At 43.0% G+C, this 20,893-nt stretch overlaps 1 protein-coding gene across 5 annotated transcripts in view; it reads left to right on the forward strand.

Annotated features, from left to right (window-relative positions):
* The first annotated feature begins 8,455 nt into the window (after positions 1 to 8,455).
* Positions 8,456 to 20,893, forward strand: part of pacc1 (proton activated chloride channel 1) — a 46,376-nt gene continuing 33,938 nt past the window's right edge. For 2 of the 5 annotated variants that reach the window (XM_073050884.1, XM_073050883.1), the window contains exons 1-2: positions 8,456 to 8,695; positions 20,309 to 20,405. In XM_073050884.1, the coding sequence (XP_072906985.1) occupies positions 8,663 to 8,695; positions 20,309 to 20,405 (130 nt within the window). In that variant the 5' untranslated portion in view covers positions 8,456 to 8,662. Of the gene's footprint in view, positions 8,748 to 8,772; positions 8,793 to 20,308; positions 20,406 to 20,893 lie in introns of those variants that run through there. The other 3 variants (XM_073050885.1, XM_073050882.1, XM_073050886.1) reach the window with 3 other exon arrangements.

The following is a 20,893-nucleotide window of genomic DNA, read 5'->3' on the forward strand; positions in this document are numbered from 1 at the left end:
ATGAATTTGAAAAGGGGTCTGAATTTGTCCAACATAACAGATGGTCTCAATAAAGCCTAATAATTTCAAACAAAAAAAAACCCAAGTTGCTGTTGTAACTCGCGGGCAAAAGGGTAGTTAACCTTTCAGCTTGAGATCCTGCACCAGCACTGAGAATGTAGAGGGAATATAGAGGTGAGTAGTTAGAACAGAAGCTGTTATCTGATGGCAGAAACTAGGTGAGATGGGGTTGATGGACAGAAGGGGTGGAAGAAGGGGGTATTTTGGGACGGAGGCTGGTGGATGCTAGGTGGAACCAGAAATACCCCTCATCATCATCCTTTCCTCTACACTCTTGAGAGTAGGATACTGCTAGTGGGAGACTTCCATTTTATTGACTGGACTACCTGGAATGCAAATTCCCTGGAAGGGGCTGAATTTATGTGTTGTGTTCAAGGTAGTTTCCTTGTGCAATACATTAAGGAACCTAATTGAAAAGGAGCAAAACTGGACTTCTCTTTGGTGGATCAGGCAGAATCTAGCTGGGGTTGACTGGGTAGCTCTATCTAAAGGCAAAGGAACAGTAGGGTGCTTTTAGAAAGGATTATATCAATAGTCCAGGGGAAGTATGCTCGTGTCGGAGTAAAGGGTAGACTTATCTAAATTCAGTGAACCCTGGCTGATGAGAGATATTGAGGCTCCTGTCAGGAAAAAGAAAGAAGTGTACATTGCTTTTAGACAGCTGGGTACAAACGAACTCTTGACAAAGTAAAATTAAGAGCAGGCATAAGAGGGGAAATAGGAGGGCAAAAAAAGGAAATGAGATGAATTTGTCAGGCGGGGTTAAAGATAACCCAAAGGTACACATAACATCCCATTTCCTGTAGTCAATACTTTGATTTATGAAGGCCAATACAACAAAAGCCATCTACCTGTGCTGCCATTTTCAATGAATTATGTTCTTGTATTCCCAGATACCTTTGTTCCACCACGCTTCTCAGCTGTGGTGTTCACTGTGCAAGACCGACCCTAGATGGTCCTACTGAAGTGCACTTGTCTGCATTAAATTCAACCTGCCATTTTTAAGCCCATTTTTCCAGCCGATCCAGATCTCACTGCAAGCCATGAAAGCCTTCCTCACTGTCCCCTACACCCCCAGTCTTGGTGCCATCTGTAACTTCGCTGATCCAGTTAACCACATTACCATCTAGATCGTAGATACAGTTGACAACAACAACAGACCCAGCACTCTTCCCTGCAACACTCCATAAGACACAGACCTCCAAGCTGAGAGGCAATCATCTACTACCACTCTTGGGCTTCTCCCTCAAAGCCAATGTCTAATCCAATTTACTACTTCATCTTGAATGCCGAGCAACTTTGAACATTCTTAACCAACCTCCCATGCAGAACCTGGTCAAATGTCCATGTAGACAACATCCACTGCCTTGCCTTCATCAACTTCCCTGGTACCTCTTCAAAAAAAATTCTATAAGATTGGTTAGACATGGCCTACAATGCACAAAGCATTGCTAACTATCCTTAATCAGTCCATGTTTATCCAAAGCTTATATATCCCGTCCCTCAGAATACTTTCTAATAATTTTCTCACTACTGATGTTAGGCTCACTAGCCTATGATTTCCTGGTTTATTTTTAGAGCCTTTCTTGAACAGCGGAAGAACATTGACTATCCCCCAAACCTCTGGTATCTCACCTGTCACTAAGCATGATTTAAATACCACTTCTAGGGCCCTCATGATTTCTTTCTTAACTGTTCCCTTGCAATTCTTGCACTCCATAAGCCCCCATTTGTTCTTACCTGCCTGTACCTACTAAGCACCTGCTATTTACTTTACCAGGGCCTCAATATTTCTTGAAAACCAAGGTTCCTAAACCTGTTATGTTTACCTTTTATTCCAACAGAAACACACAAGCTTTGTACTCTCAATATTTCACTTTTGAAGGCCTCTCACTTACCGAGTATACTTTTGCCAGAAAATAGCCTCTCCAAATCCACACTTGTCAGATCTTTTCTGATTTCTCAGGGCTGAAATGGTTGCCACAAGAGGACACAGGTTTAAGGTGCTGGGGAGTAGGTACAGAGGAGATTTCAGGGGTAAGTTTTTTACTCAGAGAGTGGAATGGCTGCCAGCAACGGTGGTGGAGGCGGATATGATAGGGTCTTTTAAGAGACTTTTGGATATGGAGCTTAGAAAAATAGAGGGCTATGGGTAAGCCTAGTAATTTCTAAGGTAGGGACATGTTCGGCACAACTTTGTGGACAACCATTTCAGCCCTGGGAAATCAGAAAAGATCTGGCAAGTGTGGATTTGGAGAGGCTATCTTCTGGCAAAAGTATACTTGGTAAGTGGGAGGCCTTCAAAAGTGAAATATAGAGAGTGCAAAGCTTGTATGTTCCTGTCAGAATAAAAGGTAAACATAACAGGTTTAGGGAACAACGCACACAAAATGCTGGTGGAACACAGCAGGCCAGGCAGCATCTATAGGGAGAAGCACTGTCGACGCTTTGGGCCGAGACCCTTCGACAGGTTCATTTAGGGAACCTTGGTTTTCAAGAAATATTGAAGCCCTGGTTAAGAAAAAAGCAGGTGCTTAGCAGGTATAGACAGGTAAGAACAAATGGGGCACTTATGGAGTGTAAGAAATGCAAGAGAACAGTTAAGAAAGAAATCATGAGGGCCCTACAAGTGATATTTAAATCATGCTCAGTGACAGGTGAGATATCAGAGGATTGGGGGGGTAGTCAATGTTCTTCTGCTGTTCAAGAAAGGCCTGTATTGTGCTGTAGGTTTTCTATGTTTCTATGTTTCTATTTCTGATCTTGATCACACATTGTGGTATGTTTGTCTTTCTGGAGATGACCATTCTTTCTGTCTTCTTGATGTTGATTGAGAGGCCTCAAGATATTCAGATATCTTAGCAGCCAAATAACAAGTGCTGGCAGGTGTGACACAGATATCAAATACAGAATATAAATGGCAAAAGAAGCTTTCCAGAAAATGAAGACCATATTAACAGACAGAAAGTTGTACACTAAAAACAGAATACTGCAGTGCCACATTTATTCTGTCCAGACTTATGGAAGTGAATGCTGGACCATTTCCCTAGCAATGGAAAAGAGACTCGAAGCAGCTGAATTATGGTTCTACGGGAGAATGTTAAAAACATCATGGACCACACACACTTAAAATGAAGGAGTTCTCAGAAGAGCCCAAGCAGTTAGATCACTCATACCAACAATAAGAGAAAGACAACTCAGATTCGTAGGACACATCATGCAGAAAGATGAACTCATACTCTCTGGAAAGATCGAGGGGAGCAAACCTAGAGGAAGACCTCGGCCTATGTACATCAAAAGCCTAGCCAGGTGGCTACACATCGAGGAAGTGGAAGTCATCCAAAGAACAAGGGATAGATCTGTATGGAAAACATGGTCACCATAGTCCGTATCGGATATGGTACCTAGACAGACAGACAGATGTTTCTACACCATCAAAATTGGCTTTTCTCCAATTTAGAATCTCAACCCGCAGACCAGACCTTTCTTTTTGCATATTTACTTTAAAATTAATGGCATTGTGATCACTTGATACAAAGTGTTCCCCTATACAAATTTCTGCCACCTGCTCTGTCTCATTCCTTAATAGCAGATCAAGTATCACACACTTTCTTGTTGGGACTTCTGCATATTAATTAAAGAAAAGTTCCTGAACACATTTGGCAAACTCCATCCTATCTAGTCCTTATATAGTATAGGAATCCTAGTCAATATATGGAAAGTTAAAATCACCATCTTTAACAACCTTTTATTTCTTGCAACAGTCTGTGATCTCTCTGCAAGTTTCTCTGGACTGTTGGGTGATCTGTAATTTACTCCTGTTAATGTGGTCATATGTTTCTTATTTCTCAGTTCCACCAATAGCGATTCACTAAGATGAGTTCTCCAGTCTGTCCTGACTGAGCACTGCCATGATGTTTTCCCTGACTAGTAATGACACCCCTCCTTTAATCCAAAGATTAAACAAACATTTAACATTTTTAAAAGAGATAACAAAAGGGACAGAGGAGGTTGGGCAGTGGATGTTGTCTACATGGATTTGACAAGATCCTAGCTCTTATTGGGATTCGGGGGTGTGGGGGGATCTAGTGAAGGAAATTCAAAATTAGCTCAATGATAGGAAGCAGAAGGTGATGGTTGAAGGTCAATTATCCAACTGGATGCCTGTGACTAGTGGGGTGCATCAGAGGTCAGTGTTATTCATTATTTATGTACATTATTTGGCTTGAATGCTCATGGCATGATTAATGAGATACTAAATGAGGGAGCCTTGTTGATAGTGAGGCAGATTACAATGAATTACAAAGAGATCTTGATCAGTTAAGGGCTGAGAAATGACAGTTGGACTTCGGTAGGTTTCAAAGGTACATTTAATGTCAGAGGTATGTATACAATATACATCCTGAAATTATTTTTCTTCACAAACATCCATGAAAACAGAGAAATGCCCCAAAGAATGAATGACAGTTAAATGTTAGAACCCCAAAGCGCCCCAACTCCCCCCATGCATAAGCAGCAACAAAACAAAACCCTACCTCTCCCACCAGCAAAAAAGCATCTGCACCCTCCACCGAGCATGCAAGTGTGCAGCAAAGCTTAAATAATGACACAGACTTGCAGTATCCCAAAGACTACTCGTTCACCTGGTAATTCGACATCTCTCTCTCTCTCTCTCTCTCTCTCTCCCCCTCTCCCCCCCCCCCCTTTAATAAGGGAAAAAGAGATATCCCCATTTCACAGCAAGAGGGGAGGGATAGCAAAACAACTCGCTGATTTACAATGTTAAAAGTCTGTTGCATTGCTTTTTCCGAGCTCTGTGCCCAAAGAACTTGGGTCCCTGGGCACACAGCCAGCAGCCAGCTCAGATAAAAATGAGGTGATGCGTTCTGGGCATTCAAATCAGAGTAGGACCTATAGAGTGAATAACAGGCCATTGACAAGTATTGTGGAACAGAGGAACCTGGGGGTACAAGTTCACAGTTCACTGAATGCGGCCACACAAGTAGACAGTGGTGAAGAAGGCATATAGCTTGCTGGCCTTAATCAATCAGGGCATTGAGTTAGGAGTAGGGATATTATGTCGCAGTTATGTAAGTCACTGGTGAGACTGCGCTTTAGAAACATAGAAAATAGGTGCAGGAGTAGGCCATTCGGCCCTTTGAGCCTGCACCACCATTCAGTATGATCATGGCTGATCATCCAACTCAGAACCCTGTACCTGCTTTCTCTCCATACCACCTGATCCCTTTAGCCACAAGGGCCATATCTAACTTCCTCTTAAATATAGCCAATGAACTGGCCTCAACTGTTTCCTGTGGCAGAGAATTCCACAGATTCACCACTCTCTGTCTGAAGAAGTTTTTCCTCATCTCGGTCCTAAAAGGCTTCCCCTTTATCCTTAGACTGTGACCCCTCGTTCTGGACTTCCCCAACATCGGAAACAATCTTCCTGCATCTAGCCTGTCCAATCCCTTTAGAATTTTATACGTTTCAATAAGACCCCCCCCCCCCCCCACAATCTTCCAAATTCCAGTGAGTATAAGCCTAATCGATCCAGTCTTTCTTCATATGAAAGTCCTGCCATCCCAGGAATCAATCTGGTGAACCTTCTCTGTACTCCCTCTATGGCAAGAATGTCTTTCCTCAGATTAGGGGACCAACACTGCACACAATATTCTAGGTGCGGTCTCACCAAGGCCTTGTACAACTGCAGTAGAACCTCCCTGCTCCTGTACTCAAATCCTTTTGCTATGAATGCCAACATACCATTTGCCTTTTTCACCACCTGCTGTACCTGCATGCCCACCTTCAATGACTGGTGTACAATGACACCCAGGTCTCTTTGAGTGCTGTGTACAGTTTTAGTCACCCTGTTTTAGGTAAGACATTGTCAAGTTGGAGAGGGTGCAGAAAAGATTTACAAGGATGCAGCCTGGACCAGAAGGCCTGACTTATGAGGAGAGGTTGGCCACACTGGATCTTTATTCATTGGAGCATAGAATGAGGGCTGACCTCTTGAGGGGTTTGGATAAGGTAGGAGTCACAATATTTGACCCAGGTTTGGTGAGTCCAAAACTGAAGAGCACAGACACAAGATGGGGGTGGAGAGATTGAAAAGAGAAAGACCTGCGAGACACAGAGATTAACGAGACTAGAAGGGAGGCTGCTGTGGTCAGCAAAGACTAATTGGGCTGAAGGGTCTGCTGTATTACTCTTATGACTCTTACTACTTTATGATTCTCAATTTTTGATCAATACATTGACCAGGCCTTTTGCTCCACAGATGCTACCTGACTCTAGATCCTCTCTAAATGAGGTCTCACCAATGCCTTATAAATCCCCCGCATTACCTCTTTGTTTTTGTATTCTAAATTCCTCAGGAAGTCAAAGTTAACATATTTGCCTTCCTTACTACTGACTCATGCTACATGTTAACCTTTAGGGAGTTCTGCACCAGGATTTCCAAGTCCCTTTGCACCTCAGATTTCTGAATTCACTCCCCATTTACAAAATAGTCTATGCCCTCATTCCTTCTACCAAAGTGCATGACCATACACTTCCCTCCACTGTATTCCATCTCCCAATACTTAGCCCATTTTCCTAATCTATCTAAGTCCTTCTTGAGACTCCCTGCTGCTCCACCTATATTTGTATCGTCTGCAAACCTGGTCTTCAATTTCATCATTTAGATCATTAACATATAATGTGAAAACTAGTGGACTCAAAATCTGTTCCAGAAGCCAATCATCCCCCACGTGGAAAAGATGTCCCTCTCACCTTAAATCTATGTTCCTTAGTTTTAGGCTCCTCGACCCTGGGGAAAACACTAATGGCCAGCTACCTTATCTACTACCCTCTATATCACTCCAGAACAGGGCTTCCCAATCTCAGGTCCATGGACCCCTTGGCTAATTGCATTCAAAAGGTTGGGAACCCTGCTCCAGAAGATCTCTCTCAGCTTTCTGTGCCCCAAGTGCAGAAGTCCGAGCCAATCCAGGATCTCCTTAAAAAGTCAAATTCTCCAGTCCTAACTAAAATAAGAGGTGATCCAGCTGTTCTGGCTGTGGGAGGGGCTGAGCACTGTGGGCAGTAACTCTGGCAGTGTGTATTAATAATGCAGCTGAGGCACTGGGGGAGAAGATGAGATTCGACAGTGAATGTAGAAGTGGAAGTCCTCCAGTGTGAGTAGTGATACAGTAGAGAGGCAGGGGGTGAAGCTGTGGTGTAGCTGCCTGGCTGGACAAAACAGTTCATCGAGAACACTAACAAAGTAGTCGTGGCTGAAGAGCGCTGGTACAGCTGCCCCTGCAGTGAAGCAGTGAGCACTGCCATGGGTACCCCGCTCAGGGGAGGCCTCTGGCTCAGAGACTGTGAGCACTGGCATGAATCAAAGGAGGTGACGAGTCAGGGAGACTGAATATTTGGTTGAATAGTACTACAACAACAATCTCTCACTCAAAGTCTGCAAAACTAAAGTGCTGATTATTGACTCCAGGAAGAGGAAACCATAGATCCACGAACCAGTCCTCATCAGGGGATTGGAGTTGGAGTGGGTCAGTAACTTGAAATTCCTTGATGTTATAATTTTAGAGGATCTGTTCTGGGACCAGCATGTAATTTCTCTAGGAATTTATACAGATTCGGCATATGATCTAAAATTTTGATGAACTTCTATAGATGCACAGTGGAGAGTATTCTCATTGGTTGCATCAATGCCCATGAATGGAAAAGCCTACATAAAGTGATTGATACAGCCCAGCCCATCCCAGGCAAAGCCCTCCCCACCATTGTGAACCTCTATAAGGAGCACTGAAACAAGAAAGCAGTATCCATCATCAAGGACCCTCAACATCTCCTCTCGCCACTGCCATTGGAAAGGAGGGAAAAGAGCCTTAGGTCACACACCACCATGTTCAGGAACAGCTGTTACTCTTTAACCATCAGCCTCTTGAACTAACATGGATAACTTCACTCACCTCAACAGTGAAGTTGTGGACTTACTTTCAAGGACACTACAGTTCATGCTCCCAATACATGTTCTGCTGAAGGGTCTTGGCCCAAGACGACGACCGTTCTCTTTTCAGTGGCTGCTACCTGGCCTGCTGAGTTCCTCTAGCATTTTGTGTGTGTGTTGCTTGGATTTCCAGCACCTGCAGAATTTCTCTTGTTTGTATCTCAATACTATTTATTTATCGTCTATTAGGGTTTTTTTTTGTATTTGAACAGTTTGTATTCCTTTGCGCGTTGGTTGTTGGTCCATTTTTGTGCGTAGTCTTCTATTGATTCAAAAGTATTTCTTGGTACCGACGGGACTGTCGGCAAGAAAATGAATCTGAGAGTAGTATATGGTGACATGTGCCTACTTTGAACTGTGACAGGTGCCCTGTTGGGGGAGGCAGTGAGCACTGGCAACGCAGCCAGACCGAGTGGCTGGCGGAGGGCAGTGGTTTGTACCCCGGCGCTGCCTGCTCTTCTCCTACATCAATCGATTTTCCGCTCTGCATTCACCGCCGCTTTGCTGGCCAGTTCCGGATCATGTTTAGCTCAGCTCCACAGTGCATGGCCGGGCCGCTGACCTAGCTGTTCTGAGACTTCGGCAACGATGAGAAGAGAAATCACCGGCTCTTATCAAGAGGTAACCGGCTGAAGCAGGGTGCGATCCCAGGGCTACGGGCTGTTTGCTGCCGGTAACCTCTGCCTTTCAGCGAGTTAATTAGACTCAAGTCTCTCCAGTTAGTTGCCAAAAGTTTGCTGTTTTGGGTCTTAATTTAGTTTGAAATAAGTGCGTTTTAAATAACACTGGGCTTTATGCATTGCATGCTTCTTTCCCACCAGCAAAGTGTATTTTCATATACTTTTGTTTGGGTGAAATGTCTGTCTCCGGCTCTGTACAGCACAGCGAATATAAATGCCGGAAACTTGCTGCCCGGGCAGGGGGTGGGGGAGAGTAACTGCTGCCTCTCAACGGCACAAAGGATCCACCCGCTTTCACATTACCGCCTGAATTACAGAGGATGAAGATCGGGTTTCACGAAAGCAGTAGTGTTGGTGCATTGAAATACTGGTTTATTTTCTCGAGTTGAGCTCTGACCTCTGTTTGGCAACCTGTAGGAAACAACCGGAAGTATAGTTTCTTTATTCCCAGGGTGTATTTTCTCTGAACCCTCAGCTATATAAATGCCTATGAACTCCCGATGGATGGGGACTCGCCCCGAAACGTCATTTCCCTCTATAGATGCTGCGTTCTTCCAGCGTTTATTTTGTATGTATATAATTCCTCTCTGTCGTTGTAAGGGTATTTGTCATAAATTCTACAGTACTTCAACCATCATTGTTCCCTTTATCACACTGCGCATGCATCCATTTAGTTTTTTATATCAAGTGTAACAATCTCACCTCACGTGGCTACTTACGCATGTGACAACCCGCCCCCTTCCCCCCTCCCCCCCCAACTTACTTATGAACATAAGCACCCACTGTAGTTAAATTACTCTCTATCTGTGTATCTAACCCGGTGTCGTTTTTAAAGCCTCACGTTAGCGCTCTTCTTCCGTTAAATGGGTTTTAAGCTTTCTTTAACAACACAAAGTCAAAGGGCCGCACCCAGCTAGCCTGCCATCTATCCACTATATTACAGATCCCTTCTGTGCCAGAACTGCCCAAGGCATCCCATGAACATTCCCCATTCCCTTTCTGTGCTGACTTGAAATTGTACTACTTCTCACTAATTGGCAATAATCTAGACATAATTATCTACTGATCTGACTATTTCTTCTGCAGTTGCTAAAACTGTCCTTCATCTCAGCCCCTACACAAGGACTCCAACTTCAGGGAAATTATTTGAATGTGTTCCAGAAAGCACACAATTATTGTGGTAACTGCGACCATCAGATTACTTGGGGTGTATTTTGAATGTCCATTTACATATTTCCAAAGTACAAAGTAAAATTTACTATCAGAGGACATACATGCCACCACATACAACCCTGAGATTCTTTTTCTGTGGGCATACTTAGTAAATCTGTAGAACAGTGACTGTAAACAGGATCAATGGACAGCAAACTGTGCAAACTATGGAAAAGAAGGAAAAAGTCCTGTTAGTCCTGCTGAAGGGTTTCGGCTGGAAACGTCAACTGTATTCTTTTCCATAGATGCTGCCTGGCCTGCTGAGTTCCTCCAGCATTTTGTTTGTGTTGCTCAGATTTCCAGCATCTGTAGAATTTCTTGTTTTTAAAAATTGGCTTCTTCATTTAAAATATCAAAATACTGGATTAGTTACTTTTATCCATCTGTGAGCTGAAACTACAGCTCATTGCTTAAATTTGGCATCAAATACATCTTTATTGAGTTCCCACAGAGTGTTGCTTTAAATATTTAACTTAGTTGCTTTATTTTCCTATATTACAATAATGGCTGGACTTTAAAAGTTCTTCTCTAGCCGTAAGATGATTTGGAGCATTCTGACATCATGGAAAACTCATGGATATCAATGCAATCTACTCACAGTAATTACTGCCAGATCTACTGAGTCTTTCTAGCATTTTTGTTTATTGTTTCAGATTTCCAGCATCTGTGAGTCTCTGGCTATCTTTTAAGTCAATAGACGTTCATTGTTCAGTAATATACAACTCTAAAAAGTGAGCTTATTTCTACTTTTGAGCTAAGTGTGAAATTGCCTCCCTATGAAAAGCCTTGCGTTCAAAGTTCAAAGGGGCGATGCATTTAAACTCGAATTGCAGGTAGATGGGAACCAGAGTGCCAGAACAGTTAATGGAGAGGTTGTGGAGGCAGGTGTTGGTAAGACCTCAGACAAAGTCAGAATCAGAAGGTTGAGCAGGGTCCTGAGCTGTGTATATTTCAATGCAAAAAGTATTGTAGGAAAGGCAGATGAGCTCAGGTCATGGATCAACACCTGGAATTATGATATTGTAGCCATTTAAGTGAGACGGTTGTGAGGGACAGGACTTGGCTCGGTATTCTGGGGTTCCATTGTTTTAGATGTGACAAAGCGGGAGGGCCTCGAAGAGGTCCGCAGCCTTGTCGTGGTTTGGCAGCTTCCATTCCTCATTGACGTGGACAGCTATGTTGCCTGGAGTCAGGGCTTTGTGCTTTTCCTCTTGGTAGGATCACCCATGACAAACAGTTCGAAGGGTAGAGGCCGGAATAAGAGTTCCAGGTTCAGGGGTTCAGCTCAGGGCTTGCATTGCAGCCCTAAACACCAGCAGGTGTAACGGGCAGTAGGTAAGTAAGAAGAAGTGGGAGGAGGGGAGGCGTTAATAATCAAGGAAAATGTCACAGCAGTGCCCAGTCAATCGGCAGAGACTGGAGAACTTGTCTAGTGAGACATTATGGGTAGAAGTGAGGAATAAGAAAGGTATGACTATGTTAATGGGGCTATATTATAAACCACCCAACAGTCCAGAAGATTTATAGGAACAAATTTGTAGCAAGATCACAGACTGTTGTAAGAAACATAAGGTTGTTATAGTAGGTGATTTAGACTTTCCACATATTGACTAAGACTCCCGTATTATAACAGGACTATACGGGATAGAGTTTGTCAAATGTGTTCAGGAAAGTTTCCTTTATCAGTACATAGAAGTCCCATCTGGAGAGAGTGCGATACTAGATCTGGTAATGAGACAGGACAGGGGACAGAAGGGGAACACTTACCTTCTAGTGACCAAAATGCCATTAGTTTCAAACTAGATGTGCAAAAAGATATGTGCGGTCTGCAGGTTGAGAATCTAAATTGGAGAAAGGCCAATTTTGATGGTATCAGGAAGGATCCGGCAAGTGTGAAGAACCTGAGGAATGAAAGATAACCAATGCTGTTTGACTGTTTAAGAAAGGCCTAAAAATAAGAAAGGGAATTATAGGTCCGTGAGCCTGACATCAATAGTTGGAAAGGTATTGGAAGATATTCTGAGGGACCGGATATATGAGTATTTGGATAGACAGGGTCTGACTGGGGATAGTCAGCATGTCTTTGTGCATGGTAGGTCATGTCTAACTAATCTTTTAGAGTTTTTCAAGGAAGTTATCAGGCAAGTGGATGAAGACAAGACAGTGGGATGTTGTCTACATGGATTTTAGCAAGGCATTTGACAAGGACCCCCATGGGAGGTTGGTCAAGAAGTTTCAGTTCCTTGGAATTCAAGATGAGGTAGTAAATTGGATTAGATAGGATTAGACATTTGTTTTGTGGAAGAAACCAGTGAGTGGTAGTAGACGGTTGCCTCTCTGACTGGAGGACTGTGACCAGTGGAGTGCCGCAAGGATCGGTGCTGGATCCATTGTTGTTTGCCATCTACATCAACGATCTGAATGATCATGTGGATCAGCAGATTTGTGGATAATACCAAAATTTGGGGAGTAGTGGACAGTGAGGCAAGCTATCATGGCTTGGAACAGGATCTGGAAAAATGGGGTGAATATGGCAGATGGAATTTAAAGAAGACAAGTGTGAGGTGTTGCACTTCGGTAGGACCAGCTAGGATGGGTCTTCCACAGTGAACCATATGGCTGATGAGTGTGGTTGAACAAAGGGATCTGGGAATACAGGTCCATAGTTCATTGAAAGTGACAGCACAGTTAGATATGGTTATAAAGAAAGCTTTTGGCATGTTGGCCTTCATAAATCAGAAAAGAACAGGAGATGGGGTGGTATGTTAAAGTTGTATAAGACATTCACCCACCATCCCTCCAGCCTCCACGTCCAACACATAATTCGCCGTAACTTCTGCTATCTCCAACAGGATCCCACCACCAAACACATCTTTCCATCCCCCACACTTACTGCATTCCGCAGGGATCGATCCCTATGTGACTCCCTTGTCCGTTCATCTCTCCCCATTGATCTCCCTCCTGCACTTATCCTTGCGAGTGGAACAAGTGCTACACCTGCCCAGGTGCTCCCGGCATGGCCTCCTGTATATCGGTGAGACCCGATGTAGATTGGGAGACTGCTTCATCGAACACCTACACTCCGTCTGCCAGAAAAAGTGGGATCTTCCAGTGGCCAGCCATTGTATTTCTACTTCCCATTCCCATTCCAATATGTCAGTAAATGGCCTCTTCTACTGCCGCGGTGAGGCCATGATCAGATTGGAGGGGCATTCTGATATTCCGTCTGGGTAGCCTCCAACCTCACAGCATGAGCATTGATTTCTTGAATTTCTGGTAATGGCCCCCCTTCCCCATTCTCCAATCCCATTTCCATCTCTCAGCTTTTCTCCTGACCTGCCCATCACTTCCCTCTGGTGCTCCTCCCCCTTCCCTTTCTTCCATGTCCTTCTGTCCTCTCCTATCAGATTCCCCCTTCTCCAGTCCTTTATCTTTTTCACCAATTGACTTCCCAGCTCTTTACTTTACCCCCCCCCCCCCCCCCACACCGGCTGGTTTCACCTATCACCTATTACCTTGTATTTCTTCCTCCCTTCCCCCACCTTCTCACTCTGACTTATAATCTTTTTTCTCCAATGCTGATGAAGGGTCTCGGCCCAAAATGTCGACTGCTTACTCTTTCCCATAGATGCTGCCTGGCCTGCTGAGCTCCTCCAGTATTTTGTGTGTTTTGCAGACATTGGTGAGACCTAGTTTAGAGTACTGAGTACAGTTTTGGTCACTCAACTACAGGAAAGATTGGTAGAGGTTGGTAGAGTATAGAGACATTTTACAAAGATGCTGGGTCGAAGCACCTGTGTTATAAGGAAAGATTGACAATGTTATGACTTTATTTCTTGGAATGTAGAAGATTGAGAGGAGATTTGATAGAGGTATATAAAATTGCCGGGGATATAGATAGAGTAAATGCAGGCAGGCTTTTCCCACTGAAGTGGGTGGGACTGTAACCAGATCTCATGGGTTAGGGTGCAAGGTGAAAATTTTAAGAGGAACATGAGGATACATTTCTTCACTTAGAGAGTCGTGACTGTGGAACGAGCTGCCAGCACAAATACAGTAGTGCATGTGAGCTTGATTTTAACGTTTAAGAAAAGTTTGGATAGGTACTGGAATGGTAGGAGTTAGGAGGGCTGTGGTCCCAGTGCAGGATGATGGGAGTAAGCAGTTTGAATGGTTTGTCATGGAATAGATGGGCCAAAGGGCCTGTTTCTGTGCTGTACTTTTCTATAACTCTGACTAATATTTTTTTACATGTCAAAATGTCAAAGAAGTAAATATCACTGTCAGTCTGTGATTGGGAGCTGGAAGCTTGCTGAATTTTGTTCATATATTAAAACTGACTTGTATAGCTATCAGCAGTTGAAACCCTTTATTTTCAAGTGACATGACTATCTGACAACAAGCAGATCACAGGTCAATTGCATCATACCAAGCAACACTGAAAAGCATTTGTAGATTGGAAATCGGATTGCCTCTCTGAGACAAAGTTGTCTGATACATTGTAAAGAGAGTTGGACTTGGGTGTGCTACCTTCCAGGGTGTTAAGATAATCAAGTAAATGAAGAGTGCCACAAGAAACAGGTGCATTTCATGCTCCTATGATTTATTATCTGAGTACTTTCATAATTTCTTTCCACTGGTGATATGTAAATATATTTATGTGTTCCAGTCTCTCTATAGAACAAAAGAAAACAGCCATCATTATACTCCTTTTCAAATTCATCTCTAGCTGTCTACAGACCAATTGCTTGCATGCATAGCCAGCCTGGTGTCCAATGAGGTGAGAGGAGTTAGTTTTAACCATTCTATGGATATGGGTCATTCCATGATGTTGACCACTCACCCTGTTCACTGTCCTGAGCCAGAACAAAGAGTCAAATATTCAATGACCATAAGACATAGGAGCAAAATGAGACCATCTGGCCCATCGAGTCTGCTCCACCATTCAATCATGGCTGATCCTTTTTTCTTCTCCTCCTCAACCCCAGTTCCTGGCCTTCTCCCATAACCTGTGATGCCGTGTCCAATCAAGAACCTATCAATCTCTGCCTTAAATACACCCAGCGACCTGGCGCAAATTCACCACCCTTTGGCTAAAGAAATTTCTCCACATCTCTGTTTTGAAAGGGCACCTCTCTATCCTAAGACTGTGCTCTCTTGTCCTAGGCCCTCCCACCATGGGAAACATCCTTATCTACTCTGCCTAGGCCTTTCAACATTCAAAAGATTTCAATGAGATCCCCCCCCTCATCCTTCTGAATTCCAGCAAGTAAAGACCCAGAACCATCAAACGTTCCTTGTATGATAAACTTTTCATTCCTGGAATCATCCTTGTGATCCTTCTCTGGACTCTCTCCAACACCAGCACATCTTTTTTAAGATGAGGGGCCCAAAACTGTTCACAATACTCAAGCTGAGGCCTCACCAGTGACTTATAAAGTCTCAGCATCGCATCCTTGCTCTTGTATTCTAGACCTCTTGAAATGAATGCTAACATGGCATTTGCCTTCCTCACCACCAACTCAACCTGCAAGTTAACCTTTAGGGTGTTCAGCACAAGGACTCCCAAGTTCCTTTGCTTCTTAGGTTTTTGGATTTTCTCCCCATTTAGAAAATAGTCCACACATTTATTTCTATTGCCAAAGTGCGTGACCATGCGTTTTCCAACATTGTATTTCATTTGCCATTTTCTTGCCCATTCCCTAATCTGTCTAAGTCCTCCTGCATCTTTCCTGTTTCCTCAACACTACCTGCCCCTTCACCAATCTCTGTATCGTCTGCAAGCTTAGCAACAAAGCCATCTATTCCATCATCTAAAACATTTCTATACAGCATAAAAAGAAGTGGTCCCAACACTGATCCCTGCAGAACACCACTAATCACTGGCAGCCAAGCAGAATTGAATCTTTTTATTCCCACTGACTGCCTCCTACCAATCAGCCAATGCTCTAACCATGTTAGTAACTTTCCTGTAATACCATGGGCTCTTAACTTAGTATGCATCCTCATGTGTGGCACCTTGTCAAAGGCCTTCTGAAAGTCCAAATATACAACATCCACTACATCCCCTTTATCTATCCTACTTGTAATCTCCTCAAAGAATTCCAACAGGTTCAACAGGCAGGATTTTCCCTGAAGGAAACCATGCTGACTTTGTACTATCTTGTCCTGTGTCACCAAGTACTCCATCATCTCATCCTTAAAAATTGACTCTAACATCTTTCCAATCACTGAGGTCAAGCTAACTGGTCTATAATTTCCTTTCTACTTGCCTTCCTCCTTTCTCAAATAGTGGAGTGACCTTTGCAATTTTCCAGTCCTCTGGCACAATGCCAGAGTCCAATGATTTTTGAAAGATAATTTCTAATGCCACCACAATCTTTAAACACTACCTCTTTCAGAGCCCTAGGGTGCATTGCTTCTGGTCCGGGTGACTTATGTTCCTTTAAGTGTTTCAGCTTTTTGAGCAACTTCTCTCTTGTAATAGCAACTGCACCCACTTCTCTTTCTTCATACACTACAACGTCATGCATACTGCTAGCATCTTCCACAGTGAAGACTGATGGAAGATACTCAGTTAGTTAATCAGCCATCTCCTTGTCCCCCATTATTATTTCTCGGCCTCATTTTCTAGCAGTTCTACATCCACTCTCATTTCTCTATTATTTTTAACATACTTGAAAAAACTTTTACTCTCCACTTTTTACAATAGCTTTGTCTTCCCTTGTCAGCCACAGTTGTACTATTTTACATTTTGAGTATTTCTTCGGTTTTGGAATACATCTGTCCTACATCTTCCTCACTTTTCCCAGAAACACACACCATTGCTGCTCTGTTGTCATCCCTGCCAGCAACTCCTTCCAGTTTACTTTGGCCAACTCCTCTCTCATACCACTGTAATTTGCCTTACTCCCCTGAAATACTGCTACATCAGATTTTACTTTCTCCCTGTCAAATTTCAAGTTGAACTCAATCATATTGTGTCTGCTTGCTGAGGGAATCAGGCCCTCAGTCCTCGGAGTCGCCTCATGCCGGTAGCCGGAGGTGGGGACAGCGGAAGCGAAGCGAGCAGGAAGGAGTCATTGCCAGGAGAAAAGCAAGCCCTATCCGGCCGGCTCTCCCGTCCATTCTGCTCTCCAATGGACATTAAATTGGACTACATCTGTGGCAATCTCGGCGGGAGTACAGAAACGGGATGGAATCCCGGGCGCCACCATTCAGCTGATTATTTATGTAACAGATTTTCCCCCAAGCCATCGGACTACCAACCTACTGCCCTCTGCTGTGCCTGTCGTCTTGTCTATTGTTTATTGTAATGCCTGCTGTAAGTTCTGTGTACTTTATGCAGTCCTGGGTAGGTCTGTAGTCTAGTGTAGTTGTTGTGTTGGTTTATGTAGTTCAATGTAGTTTTTGTATTGTTCATGTAGCATCATGGTTCTGGAAAATGTCTTGTTTTTACTGTGTACTGTTACAGCAGTTATGGTTGAAATGACAATAAAAAGCAACTTGAACGTGATCACTGCTTCCTAAGGTTTCCTTTACCTTAAGCTCCCTAATCGCCTCCAGTTCATCACATAACACCCAATCTAGTACAGCTGATCCCCTGGTAGGCTCAATGACAAACTGCTCGGAAAAGCCATCTCTCAGGCATGACTGGGAATATTTGGCTCAAGCTACCTCAGTACTGATGAGGGTGGTCTAGCTGATCACTTTTTTCTATAGCAGAGGGGAAGAAGCTGTTTCTGAATCGCTGAGTGTGTGCCTTCAGGCTTTTGTACCTCCCACCTGATGGTAATAATGAAAAGAGGGTGTATCCTGCATGGTGGGATCCTTAATGATAGACACCAGCTTCCGAAGACACTGCTCCTTGAAAATGCTATGGAGGCTGGTACCCATGATGGAGGTGACTAATTTACAAATTTCTGCAACTTACTTTGACCTTGTGCAGTTTCCTCACCCACCCCCCCCCCTCCGTCCCCCATAACAGACAGTGATGCAGCCAGTCAGAATGCTCTCCACGGCACTTTTGTAGAAGCTTTCAAGTGTTTTAGTTAACAAACCAAATCTCCTCAAATTCCAAATGAAACACAGCCACTGCCTTGCCTTCTTTGTAGCTGCATCAATATGTTGCATCCAGGATAGGTCCTTGGAGATATTGACACCCAGGAACTCGAAACTGCTCACTCTCTCCACTTCAGATCCCTCTGTGACAACTGGCTTATGTTCTCTCGTCTTAACCTTTCTGAGGTCCACAATCAGCACTTTGGTCTTGCTGATGTGGAGTGCAAGGTTGTTGCTGTGACACCACTCAACTAACTGGTATTTCTTGCTCCTGTGCACCCTTTTGTCTGCATCTGAAATTCTGCCAACCGTGGTTATATCATCAGCAAATGGTGCTTGAGCTATGCCAAGCAACACAGTTATGGGTGGAGAGAGAGTTGATTGTCAGTGAGGTGGAGATGTGTGACCCTCTTCATTTTGTAGTGTGTCAGTTTGTGCATTTCCATTTATTTACCAGTTGTGATGATGCTTCTGCTCTGGCTACCTCCAATAAAGGGGATTGTAAACCAGTTGCTGGAGTGATGTAGTGGCTGAAGGAAATCCTGCAGCCTTGCCTCCTCCCTTGCTTTGTTACGTGTCCACAAGTAGTTGCCATCCCAGAGCAAGAGTTAACATTCAGTTCTTTCAGGAGCTAGGAGCTAATAGCTGTGGCTTAAGCAAAAAGTTCTGAAGTTTTTCCTCCCTGCCTTATCTCTACATGGACTGTGCCTGGCATTGTTTGCGCATTTAAGATATGAAAGATTGAATTTGTCCACTCTCTGGCAAGGATTGCAGTAAATAGTACAGGTAAAATATGAAGCTAATCCATCTTTTTTTTCCACTTCTTAGGCAAAGTACAAGACTGAGGTCTCTGTGTTCAGTTGAATTACAGATTATAAATTTGATTTATTATGTTCAAAATGGAGTTAATCAATTTTATTCTGAATCCAGACAAATTACTCAGAAATGAATTGGAAAATCCAATCAGAAGTAGTTGTTGCAATTTTTATACATAAGGCTGTCTGGAAAGGTAGACATAGTCTTAATTAAAAACTACCAAACCACACCAGATGATATAATGATATATAGTCGTGGCTTGGTAGTTTGCATGAGTAATAGACTCCCGACAAAGGTGGAGTCATTGTGCAAATCCATCTCTTGCCTATTATAAATGTAGTTTCATATTCTCACGGCTGCTGCAAATATGAAGTTGATGGGCGTGATCTGCTAAGTGAATGATATTTGCTCACCAATCTGCAAACATTGTTGAATAATTGCAAAATTAAAATGAACATACAATATATATGTTTACAAGTGGACAAAATTGTTCACCAGTATTCTTTCATATCTTAAATGTGCAAACAATGCCAGGCATAGACCATGCAGAGATAAGGCAGGGAGGAAAAACTTAAGAAAAATTTGCTTCAAGGTTGCAGACTAAGTAGATAAAGCAGTTGGGAGACTTACGGGGTTTTGGCACTGTAAATCTGGACTTTATAATCTTTGGCTTTAGCAGGGCAGCTCGTTTCTGAAAAATATAACAACATAGAGGGCTTATGATAAAGGGAAGAAACTTGCTTTCCCTCGAACAAATATAAAGGGAGATCTGACTGTCAATAATGTTTGATAGAGCAGCAAAGGTGACACTCTGATAAATGATTTGCTAAATAAGCTCCAGATGCTAAAGTTATCAGGAGGTTACTTTCTTCTACAAAGGAAAAATATAAAAGTCGTTTTGTGGAATAGTGAAAGCATGTTCTTTGGGAACATTAAAGAAGTCACTTAATGTGAAGAGGACTGACTCTTGGAATTTTGGGATAAAATTTGGGTCTGGGATTAAATGGAATAATTTTTTCAAAGAGCCAGCAGGAGGGGAGGTGGACTGTCCTTCTATGGCCCCCATTTGCACATTAAGATTCTAAGATAACCATCACCCATATGAATGAGGTAACAAGTTTTTAAAAATCTCCTTGATAGAAAGAAAGCCAAGCTGCACACGGTGTAATAATTGGGTTCTGCCCCCTCTTCTGTCTTAATAAATATTGCAGATACTGTATTGTTTTCCCTGAGCACACAATGGACCACGTAAAATGTTGTTAACAGGAAAGATTATATCAGACTCCCCAAAACTTGAGGTGGATCCGATTCTACTTAATCCAACTGTAGGATAACTAATTCTGAAACATTTGCTGCTTCCAGTTAGGATGTTTGAAGTGTTTGGATCTCCTCAGATTTCAGATCACCAGACGATAGCTGTTACTTAAATCGAACCTGCTTATAGAGTGTTTACTCCTCTCTGTAGCTTTCAAATGATGAAGCAGAGGAAAGACGCCCAAGTTCTGATCTCGGCGATGAGAATAATGCAGAAGAAGAGGATATGAACAGCCCAGTGTTACAAGGTAATAATGCTTTGTGAGAACTGCACTTTCCTGGCTGGTCCAGCTTTCCCTGGGGGAAGACATTTGATCCCTATTTCATACTTTTCCAATGTTGCGCAGTCAGGTAAGAGGTTACATTTGATCTGTTTTACATTTGTTTTAATGTGGAGGCCAGGCCGGGATCTGTTATGTTTTGTATCTCCAGAAACTAATGGAATTAAGAACACGGGAGCCTGGGGATACTCGTGTACATAGTTTTACTGTAATGAGGTGTCATTCATGTACTTCTTACATATAATCCGTAATGAATTATGTAAGCAAAGAAGGCTTAATCAGACAATATATTTACAGTATTAGACACATACTAATGAAATATTAAATACAGTGCAGACTCATTATTAAACTAAGTCCAGCACTTTCTCTATGTAGTCTATCTTGTATTGACTGCAGGGAATGGTCAGTAAAACTGAATAAATTTTGATTTTAGTCCCAGTTGTGAAATTACTTCC

The sequence above is a fragment of the Hemitrygon akajei genome, chromosome 7 (assembly GCF_048418815.1).
Source record: "Hemitrygon akajei chromosome 7, sHemAka1.3, whole genome shotgun sequence".
Lineage (NCBI taxonomy): Eukaryota > Metazoa > Chordata > Chondrichthyes > Myliobatiformes > Dasyatidae > Hemitrygon > Hemitrygon akajei.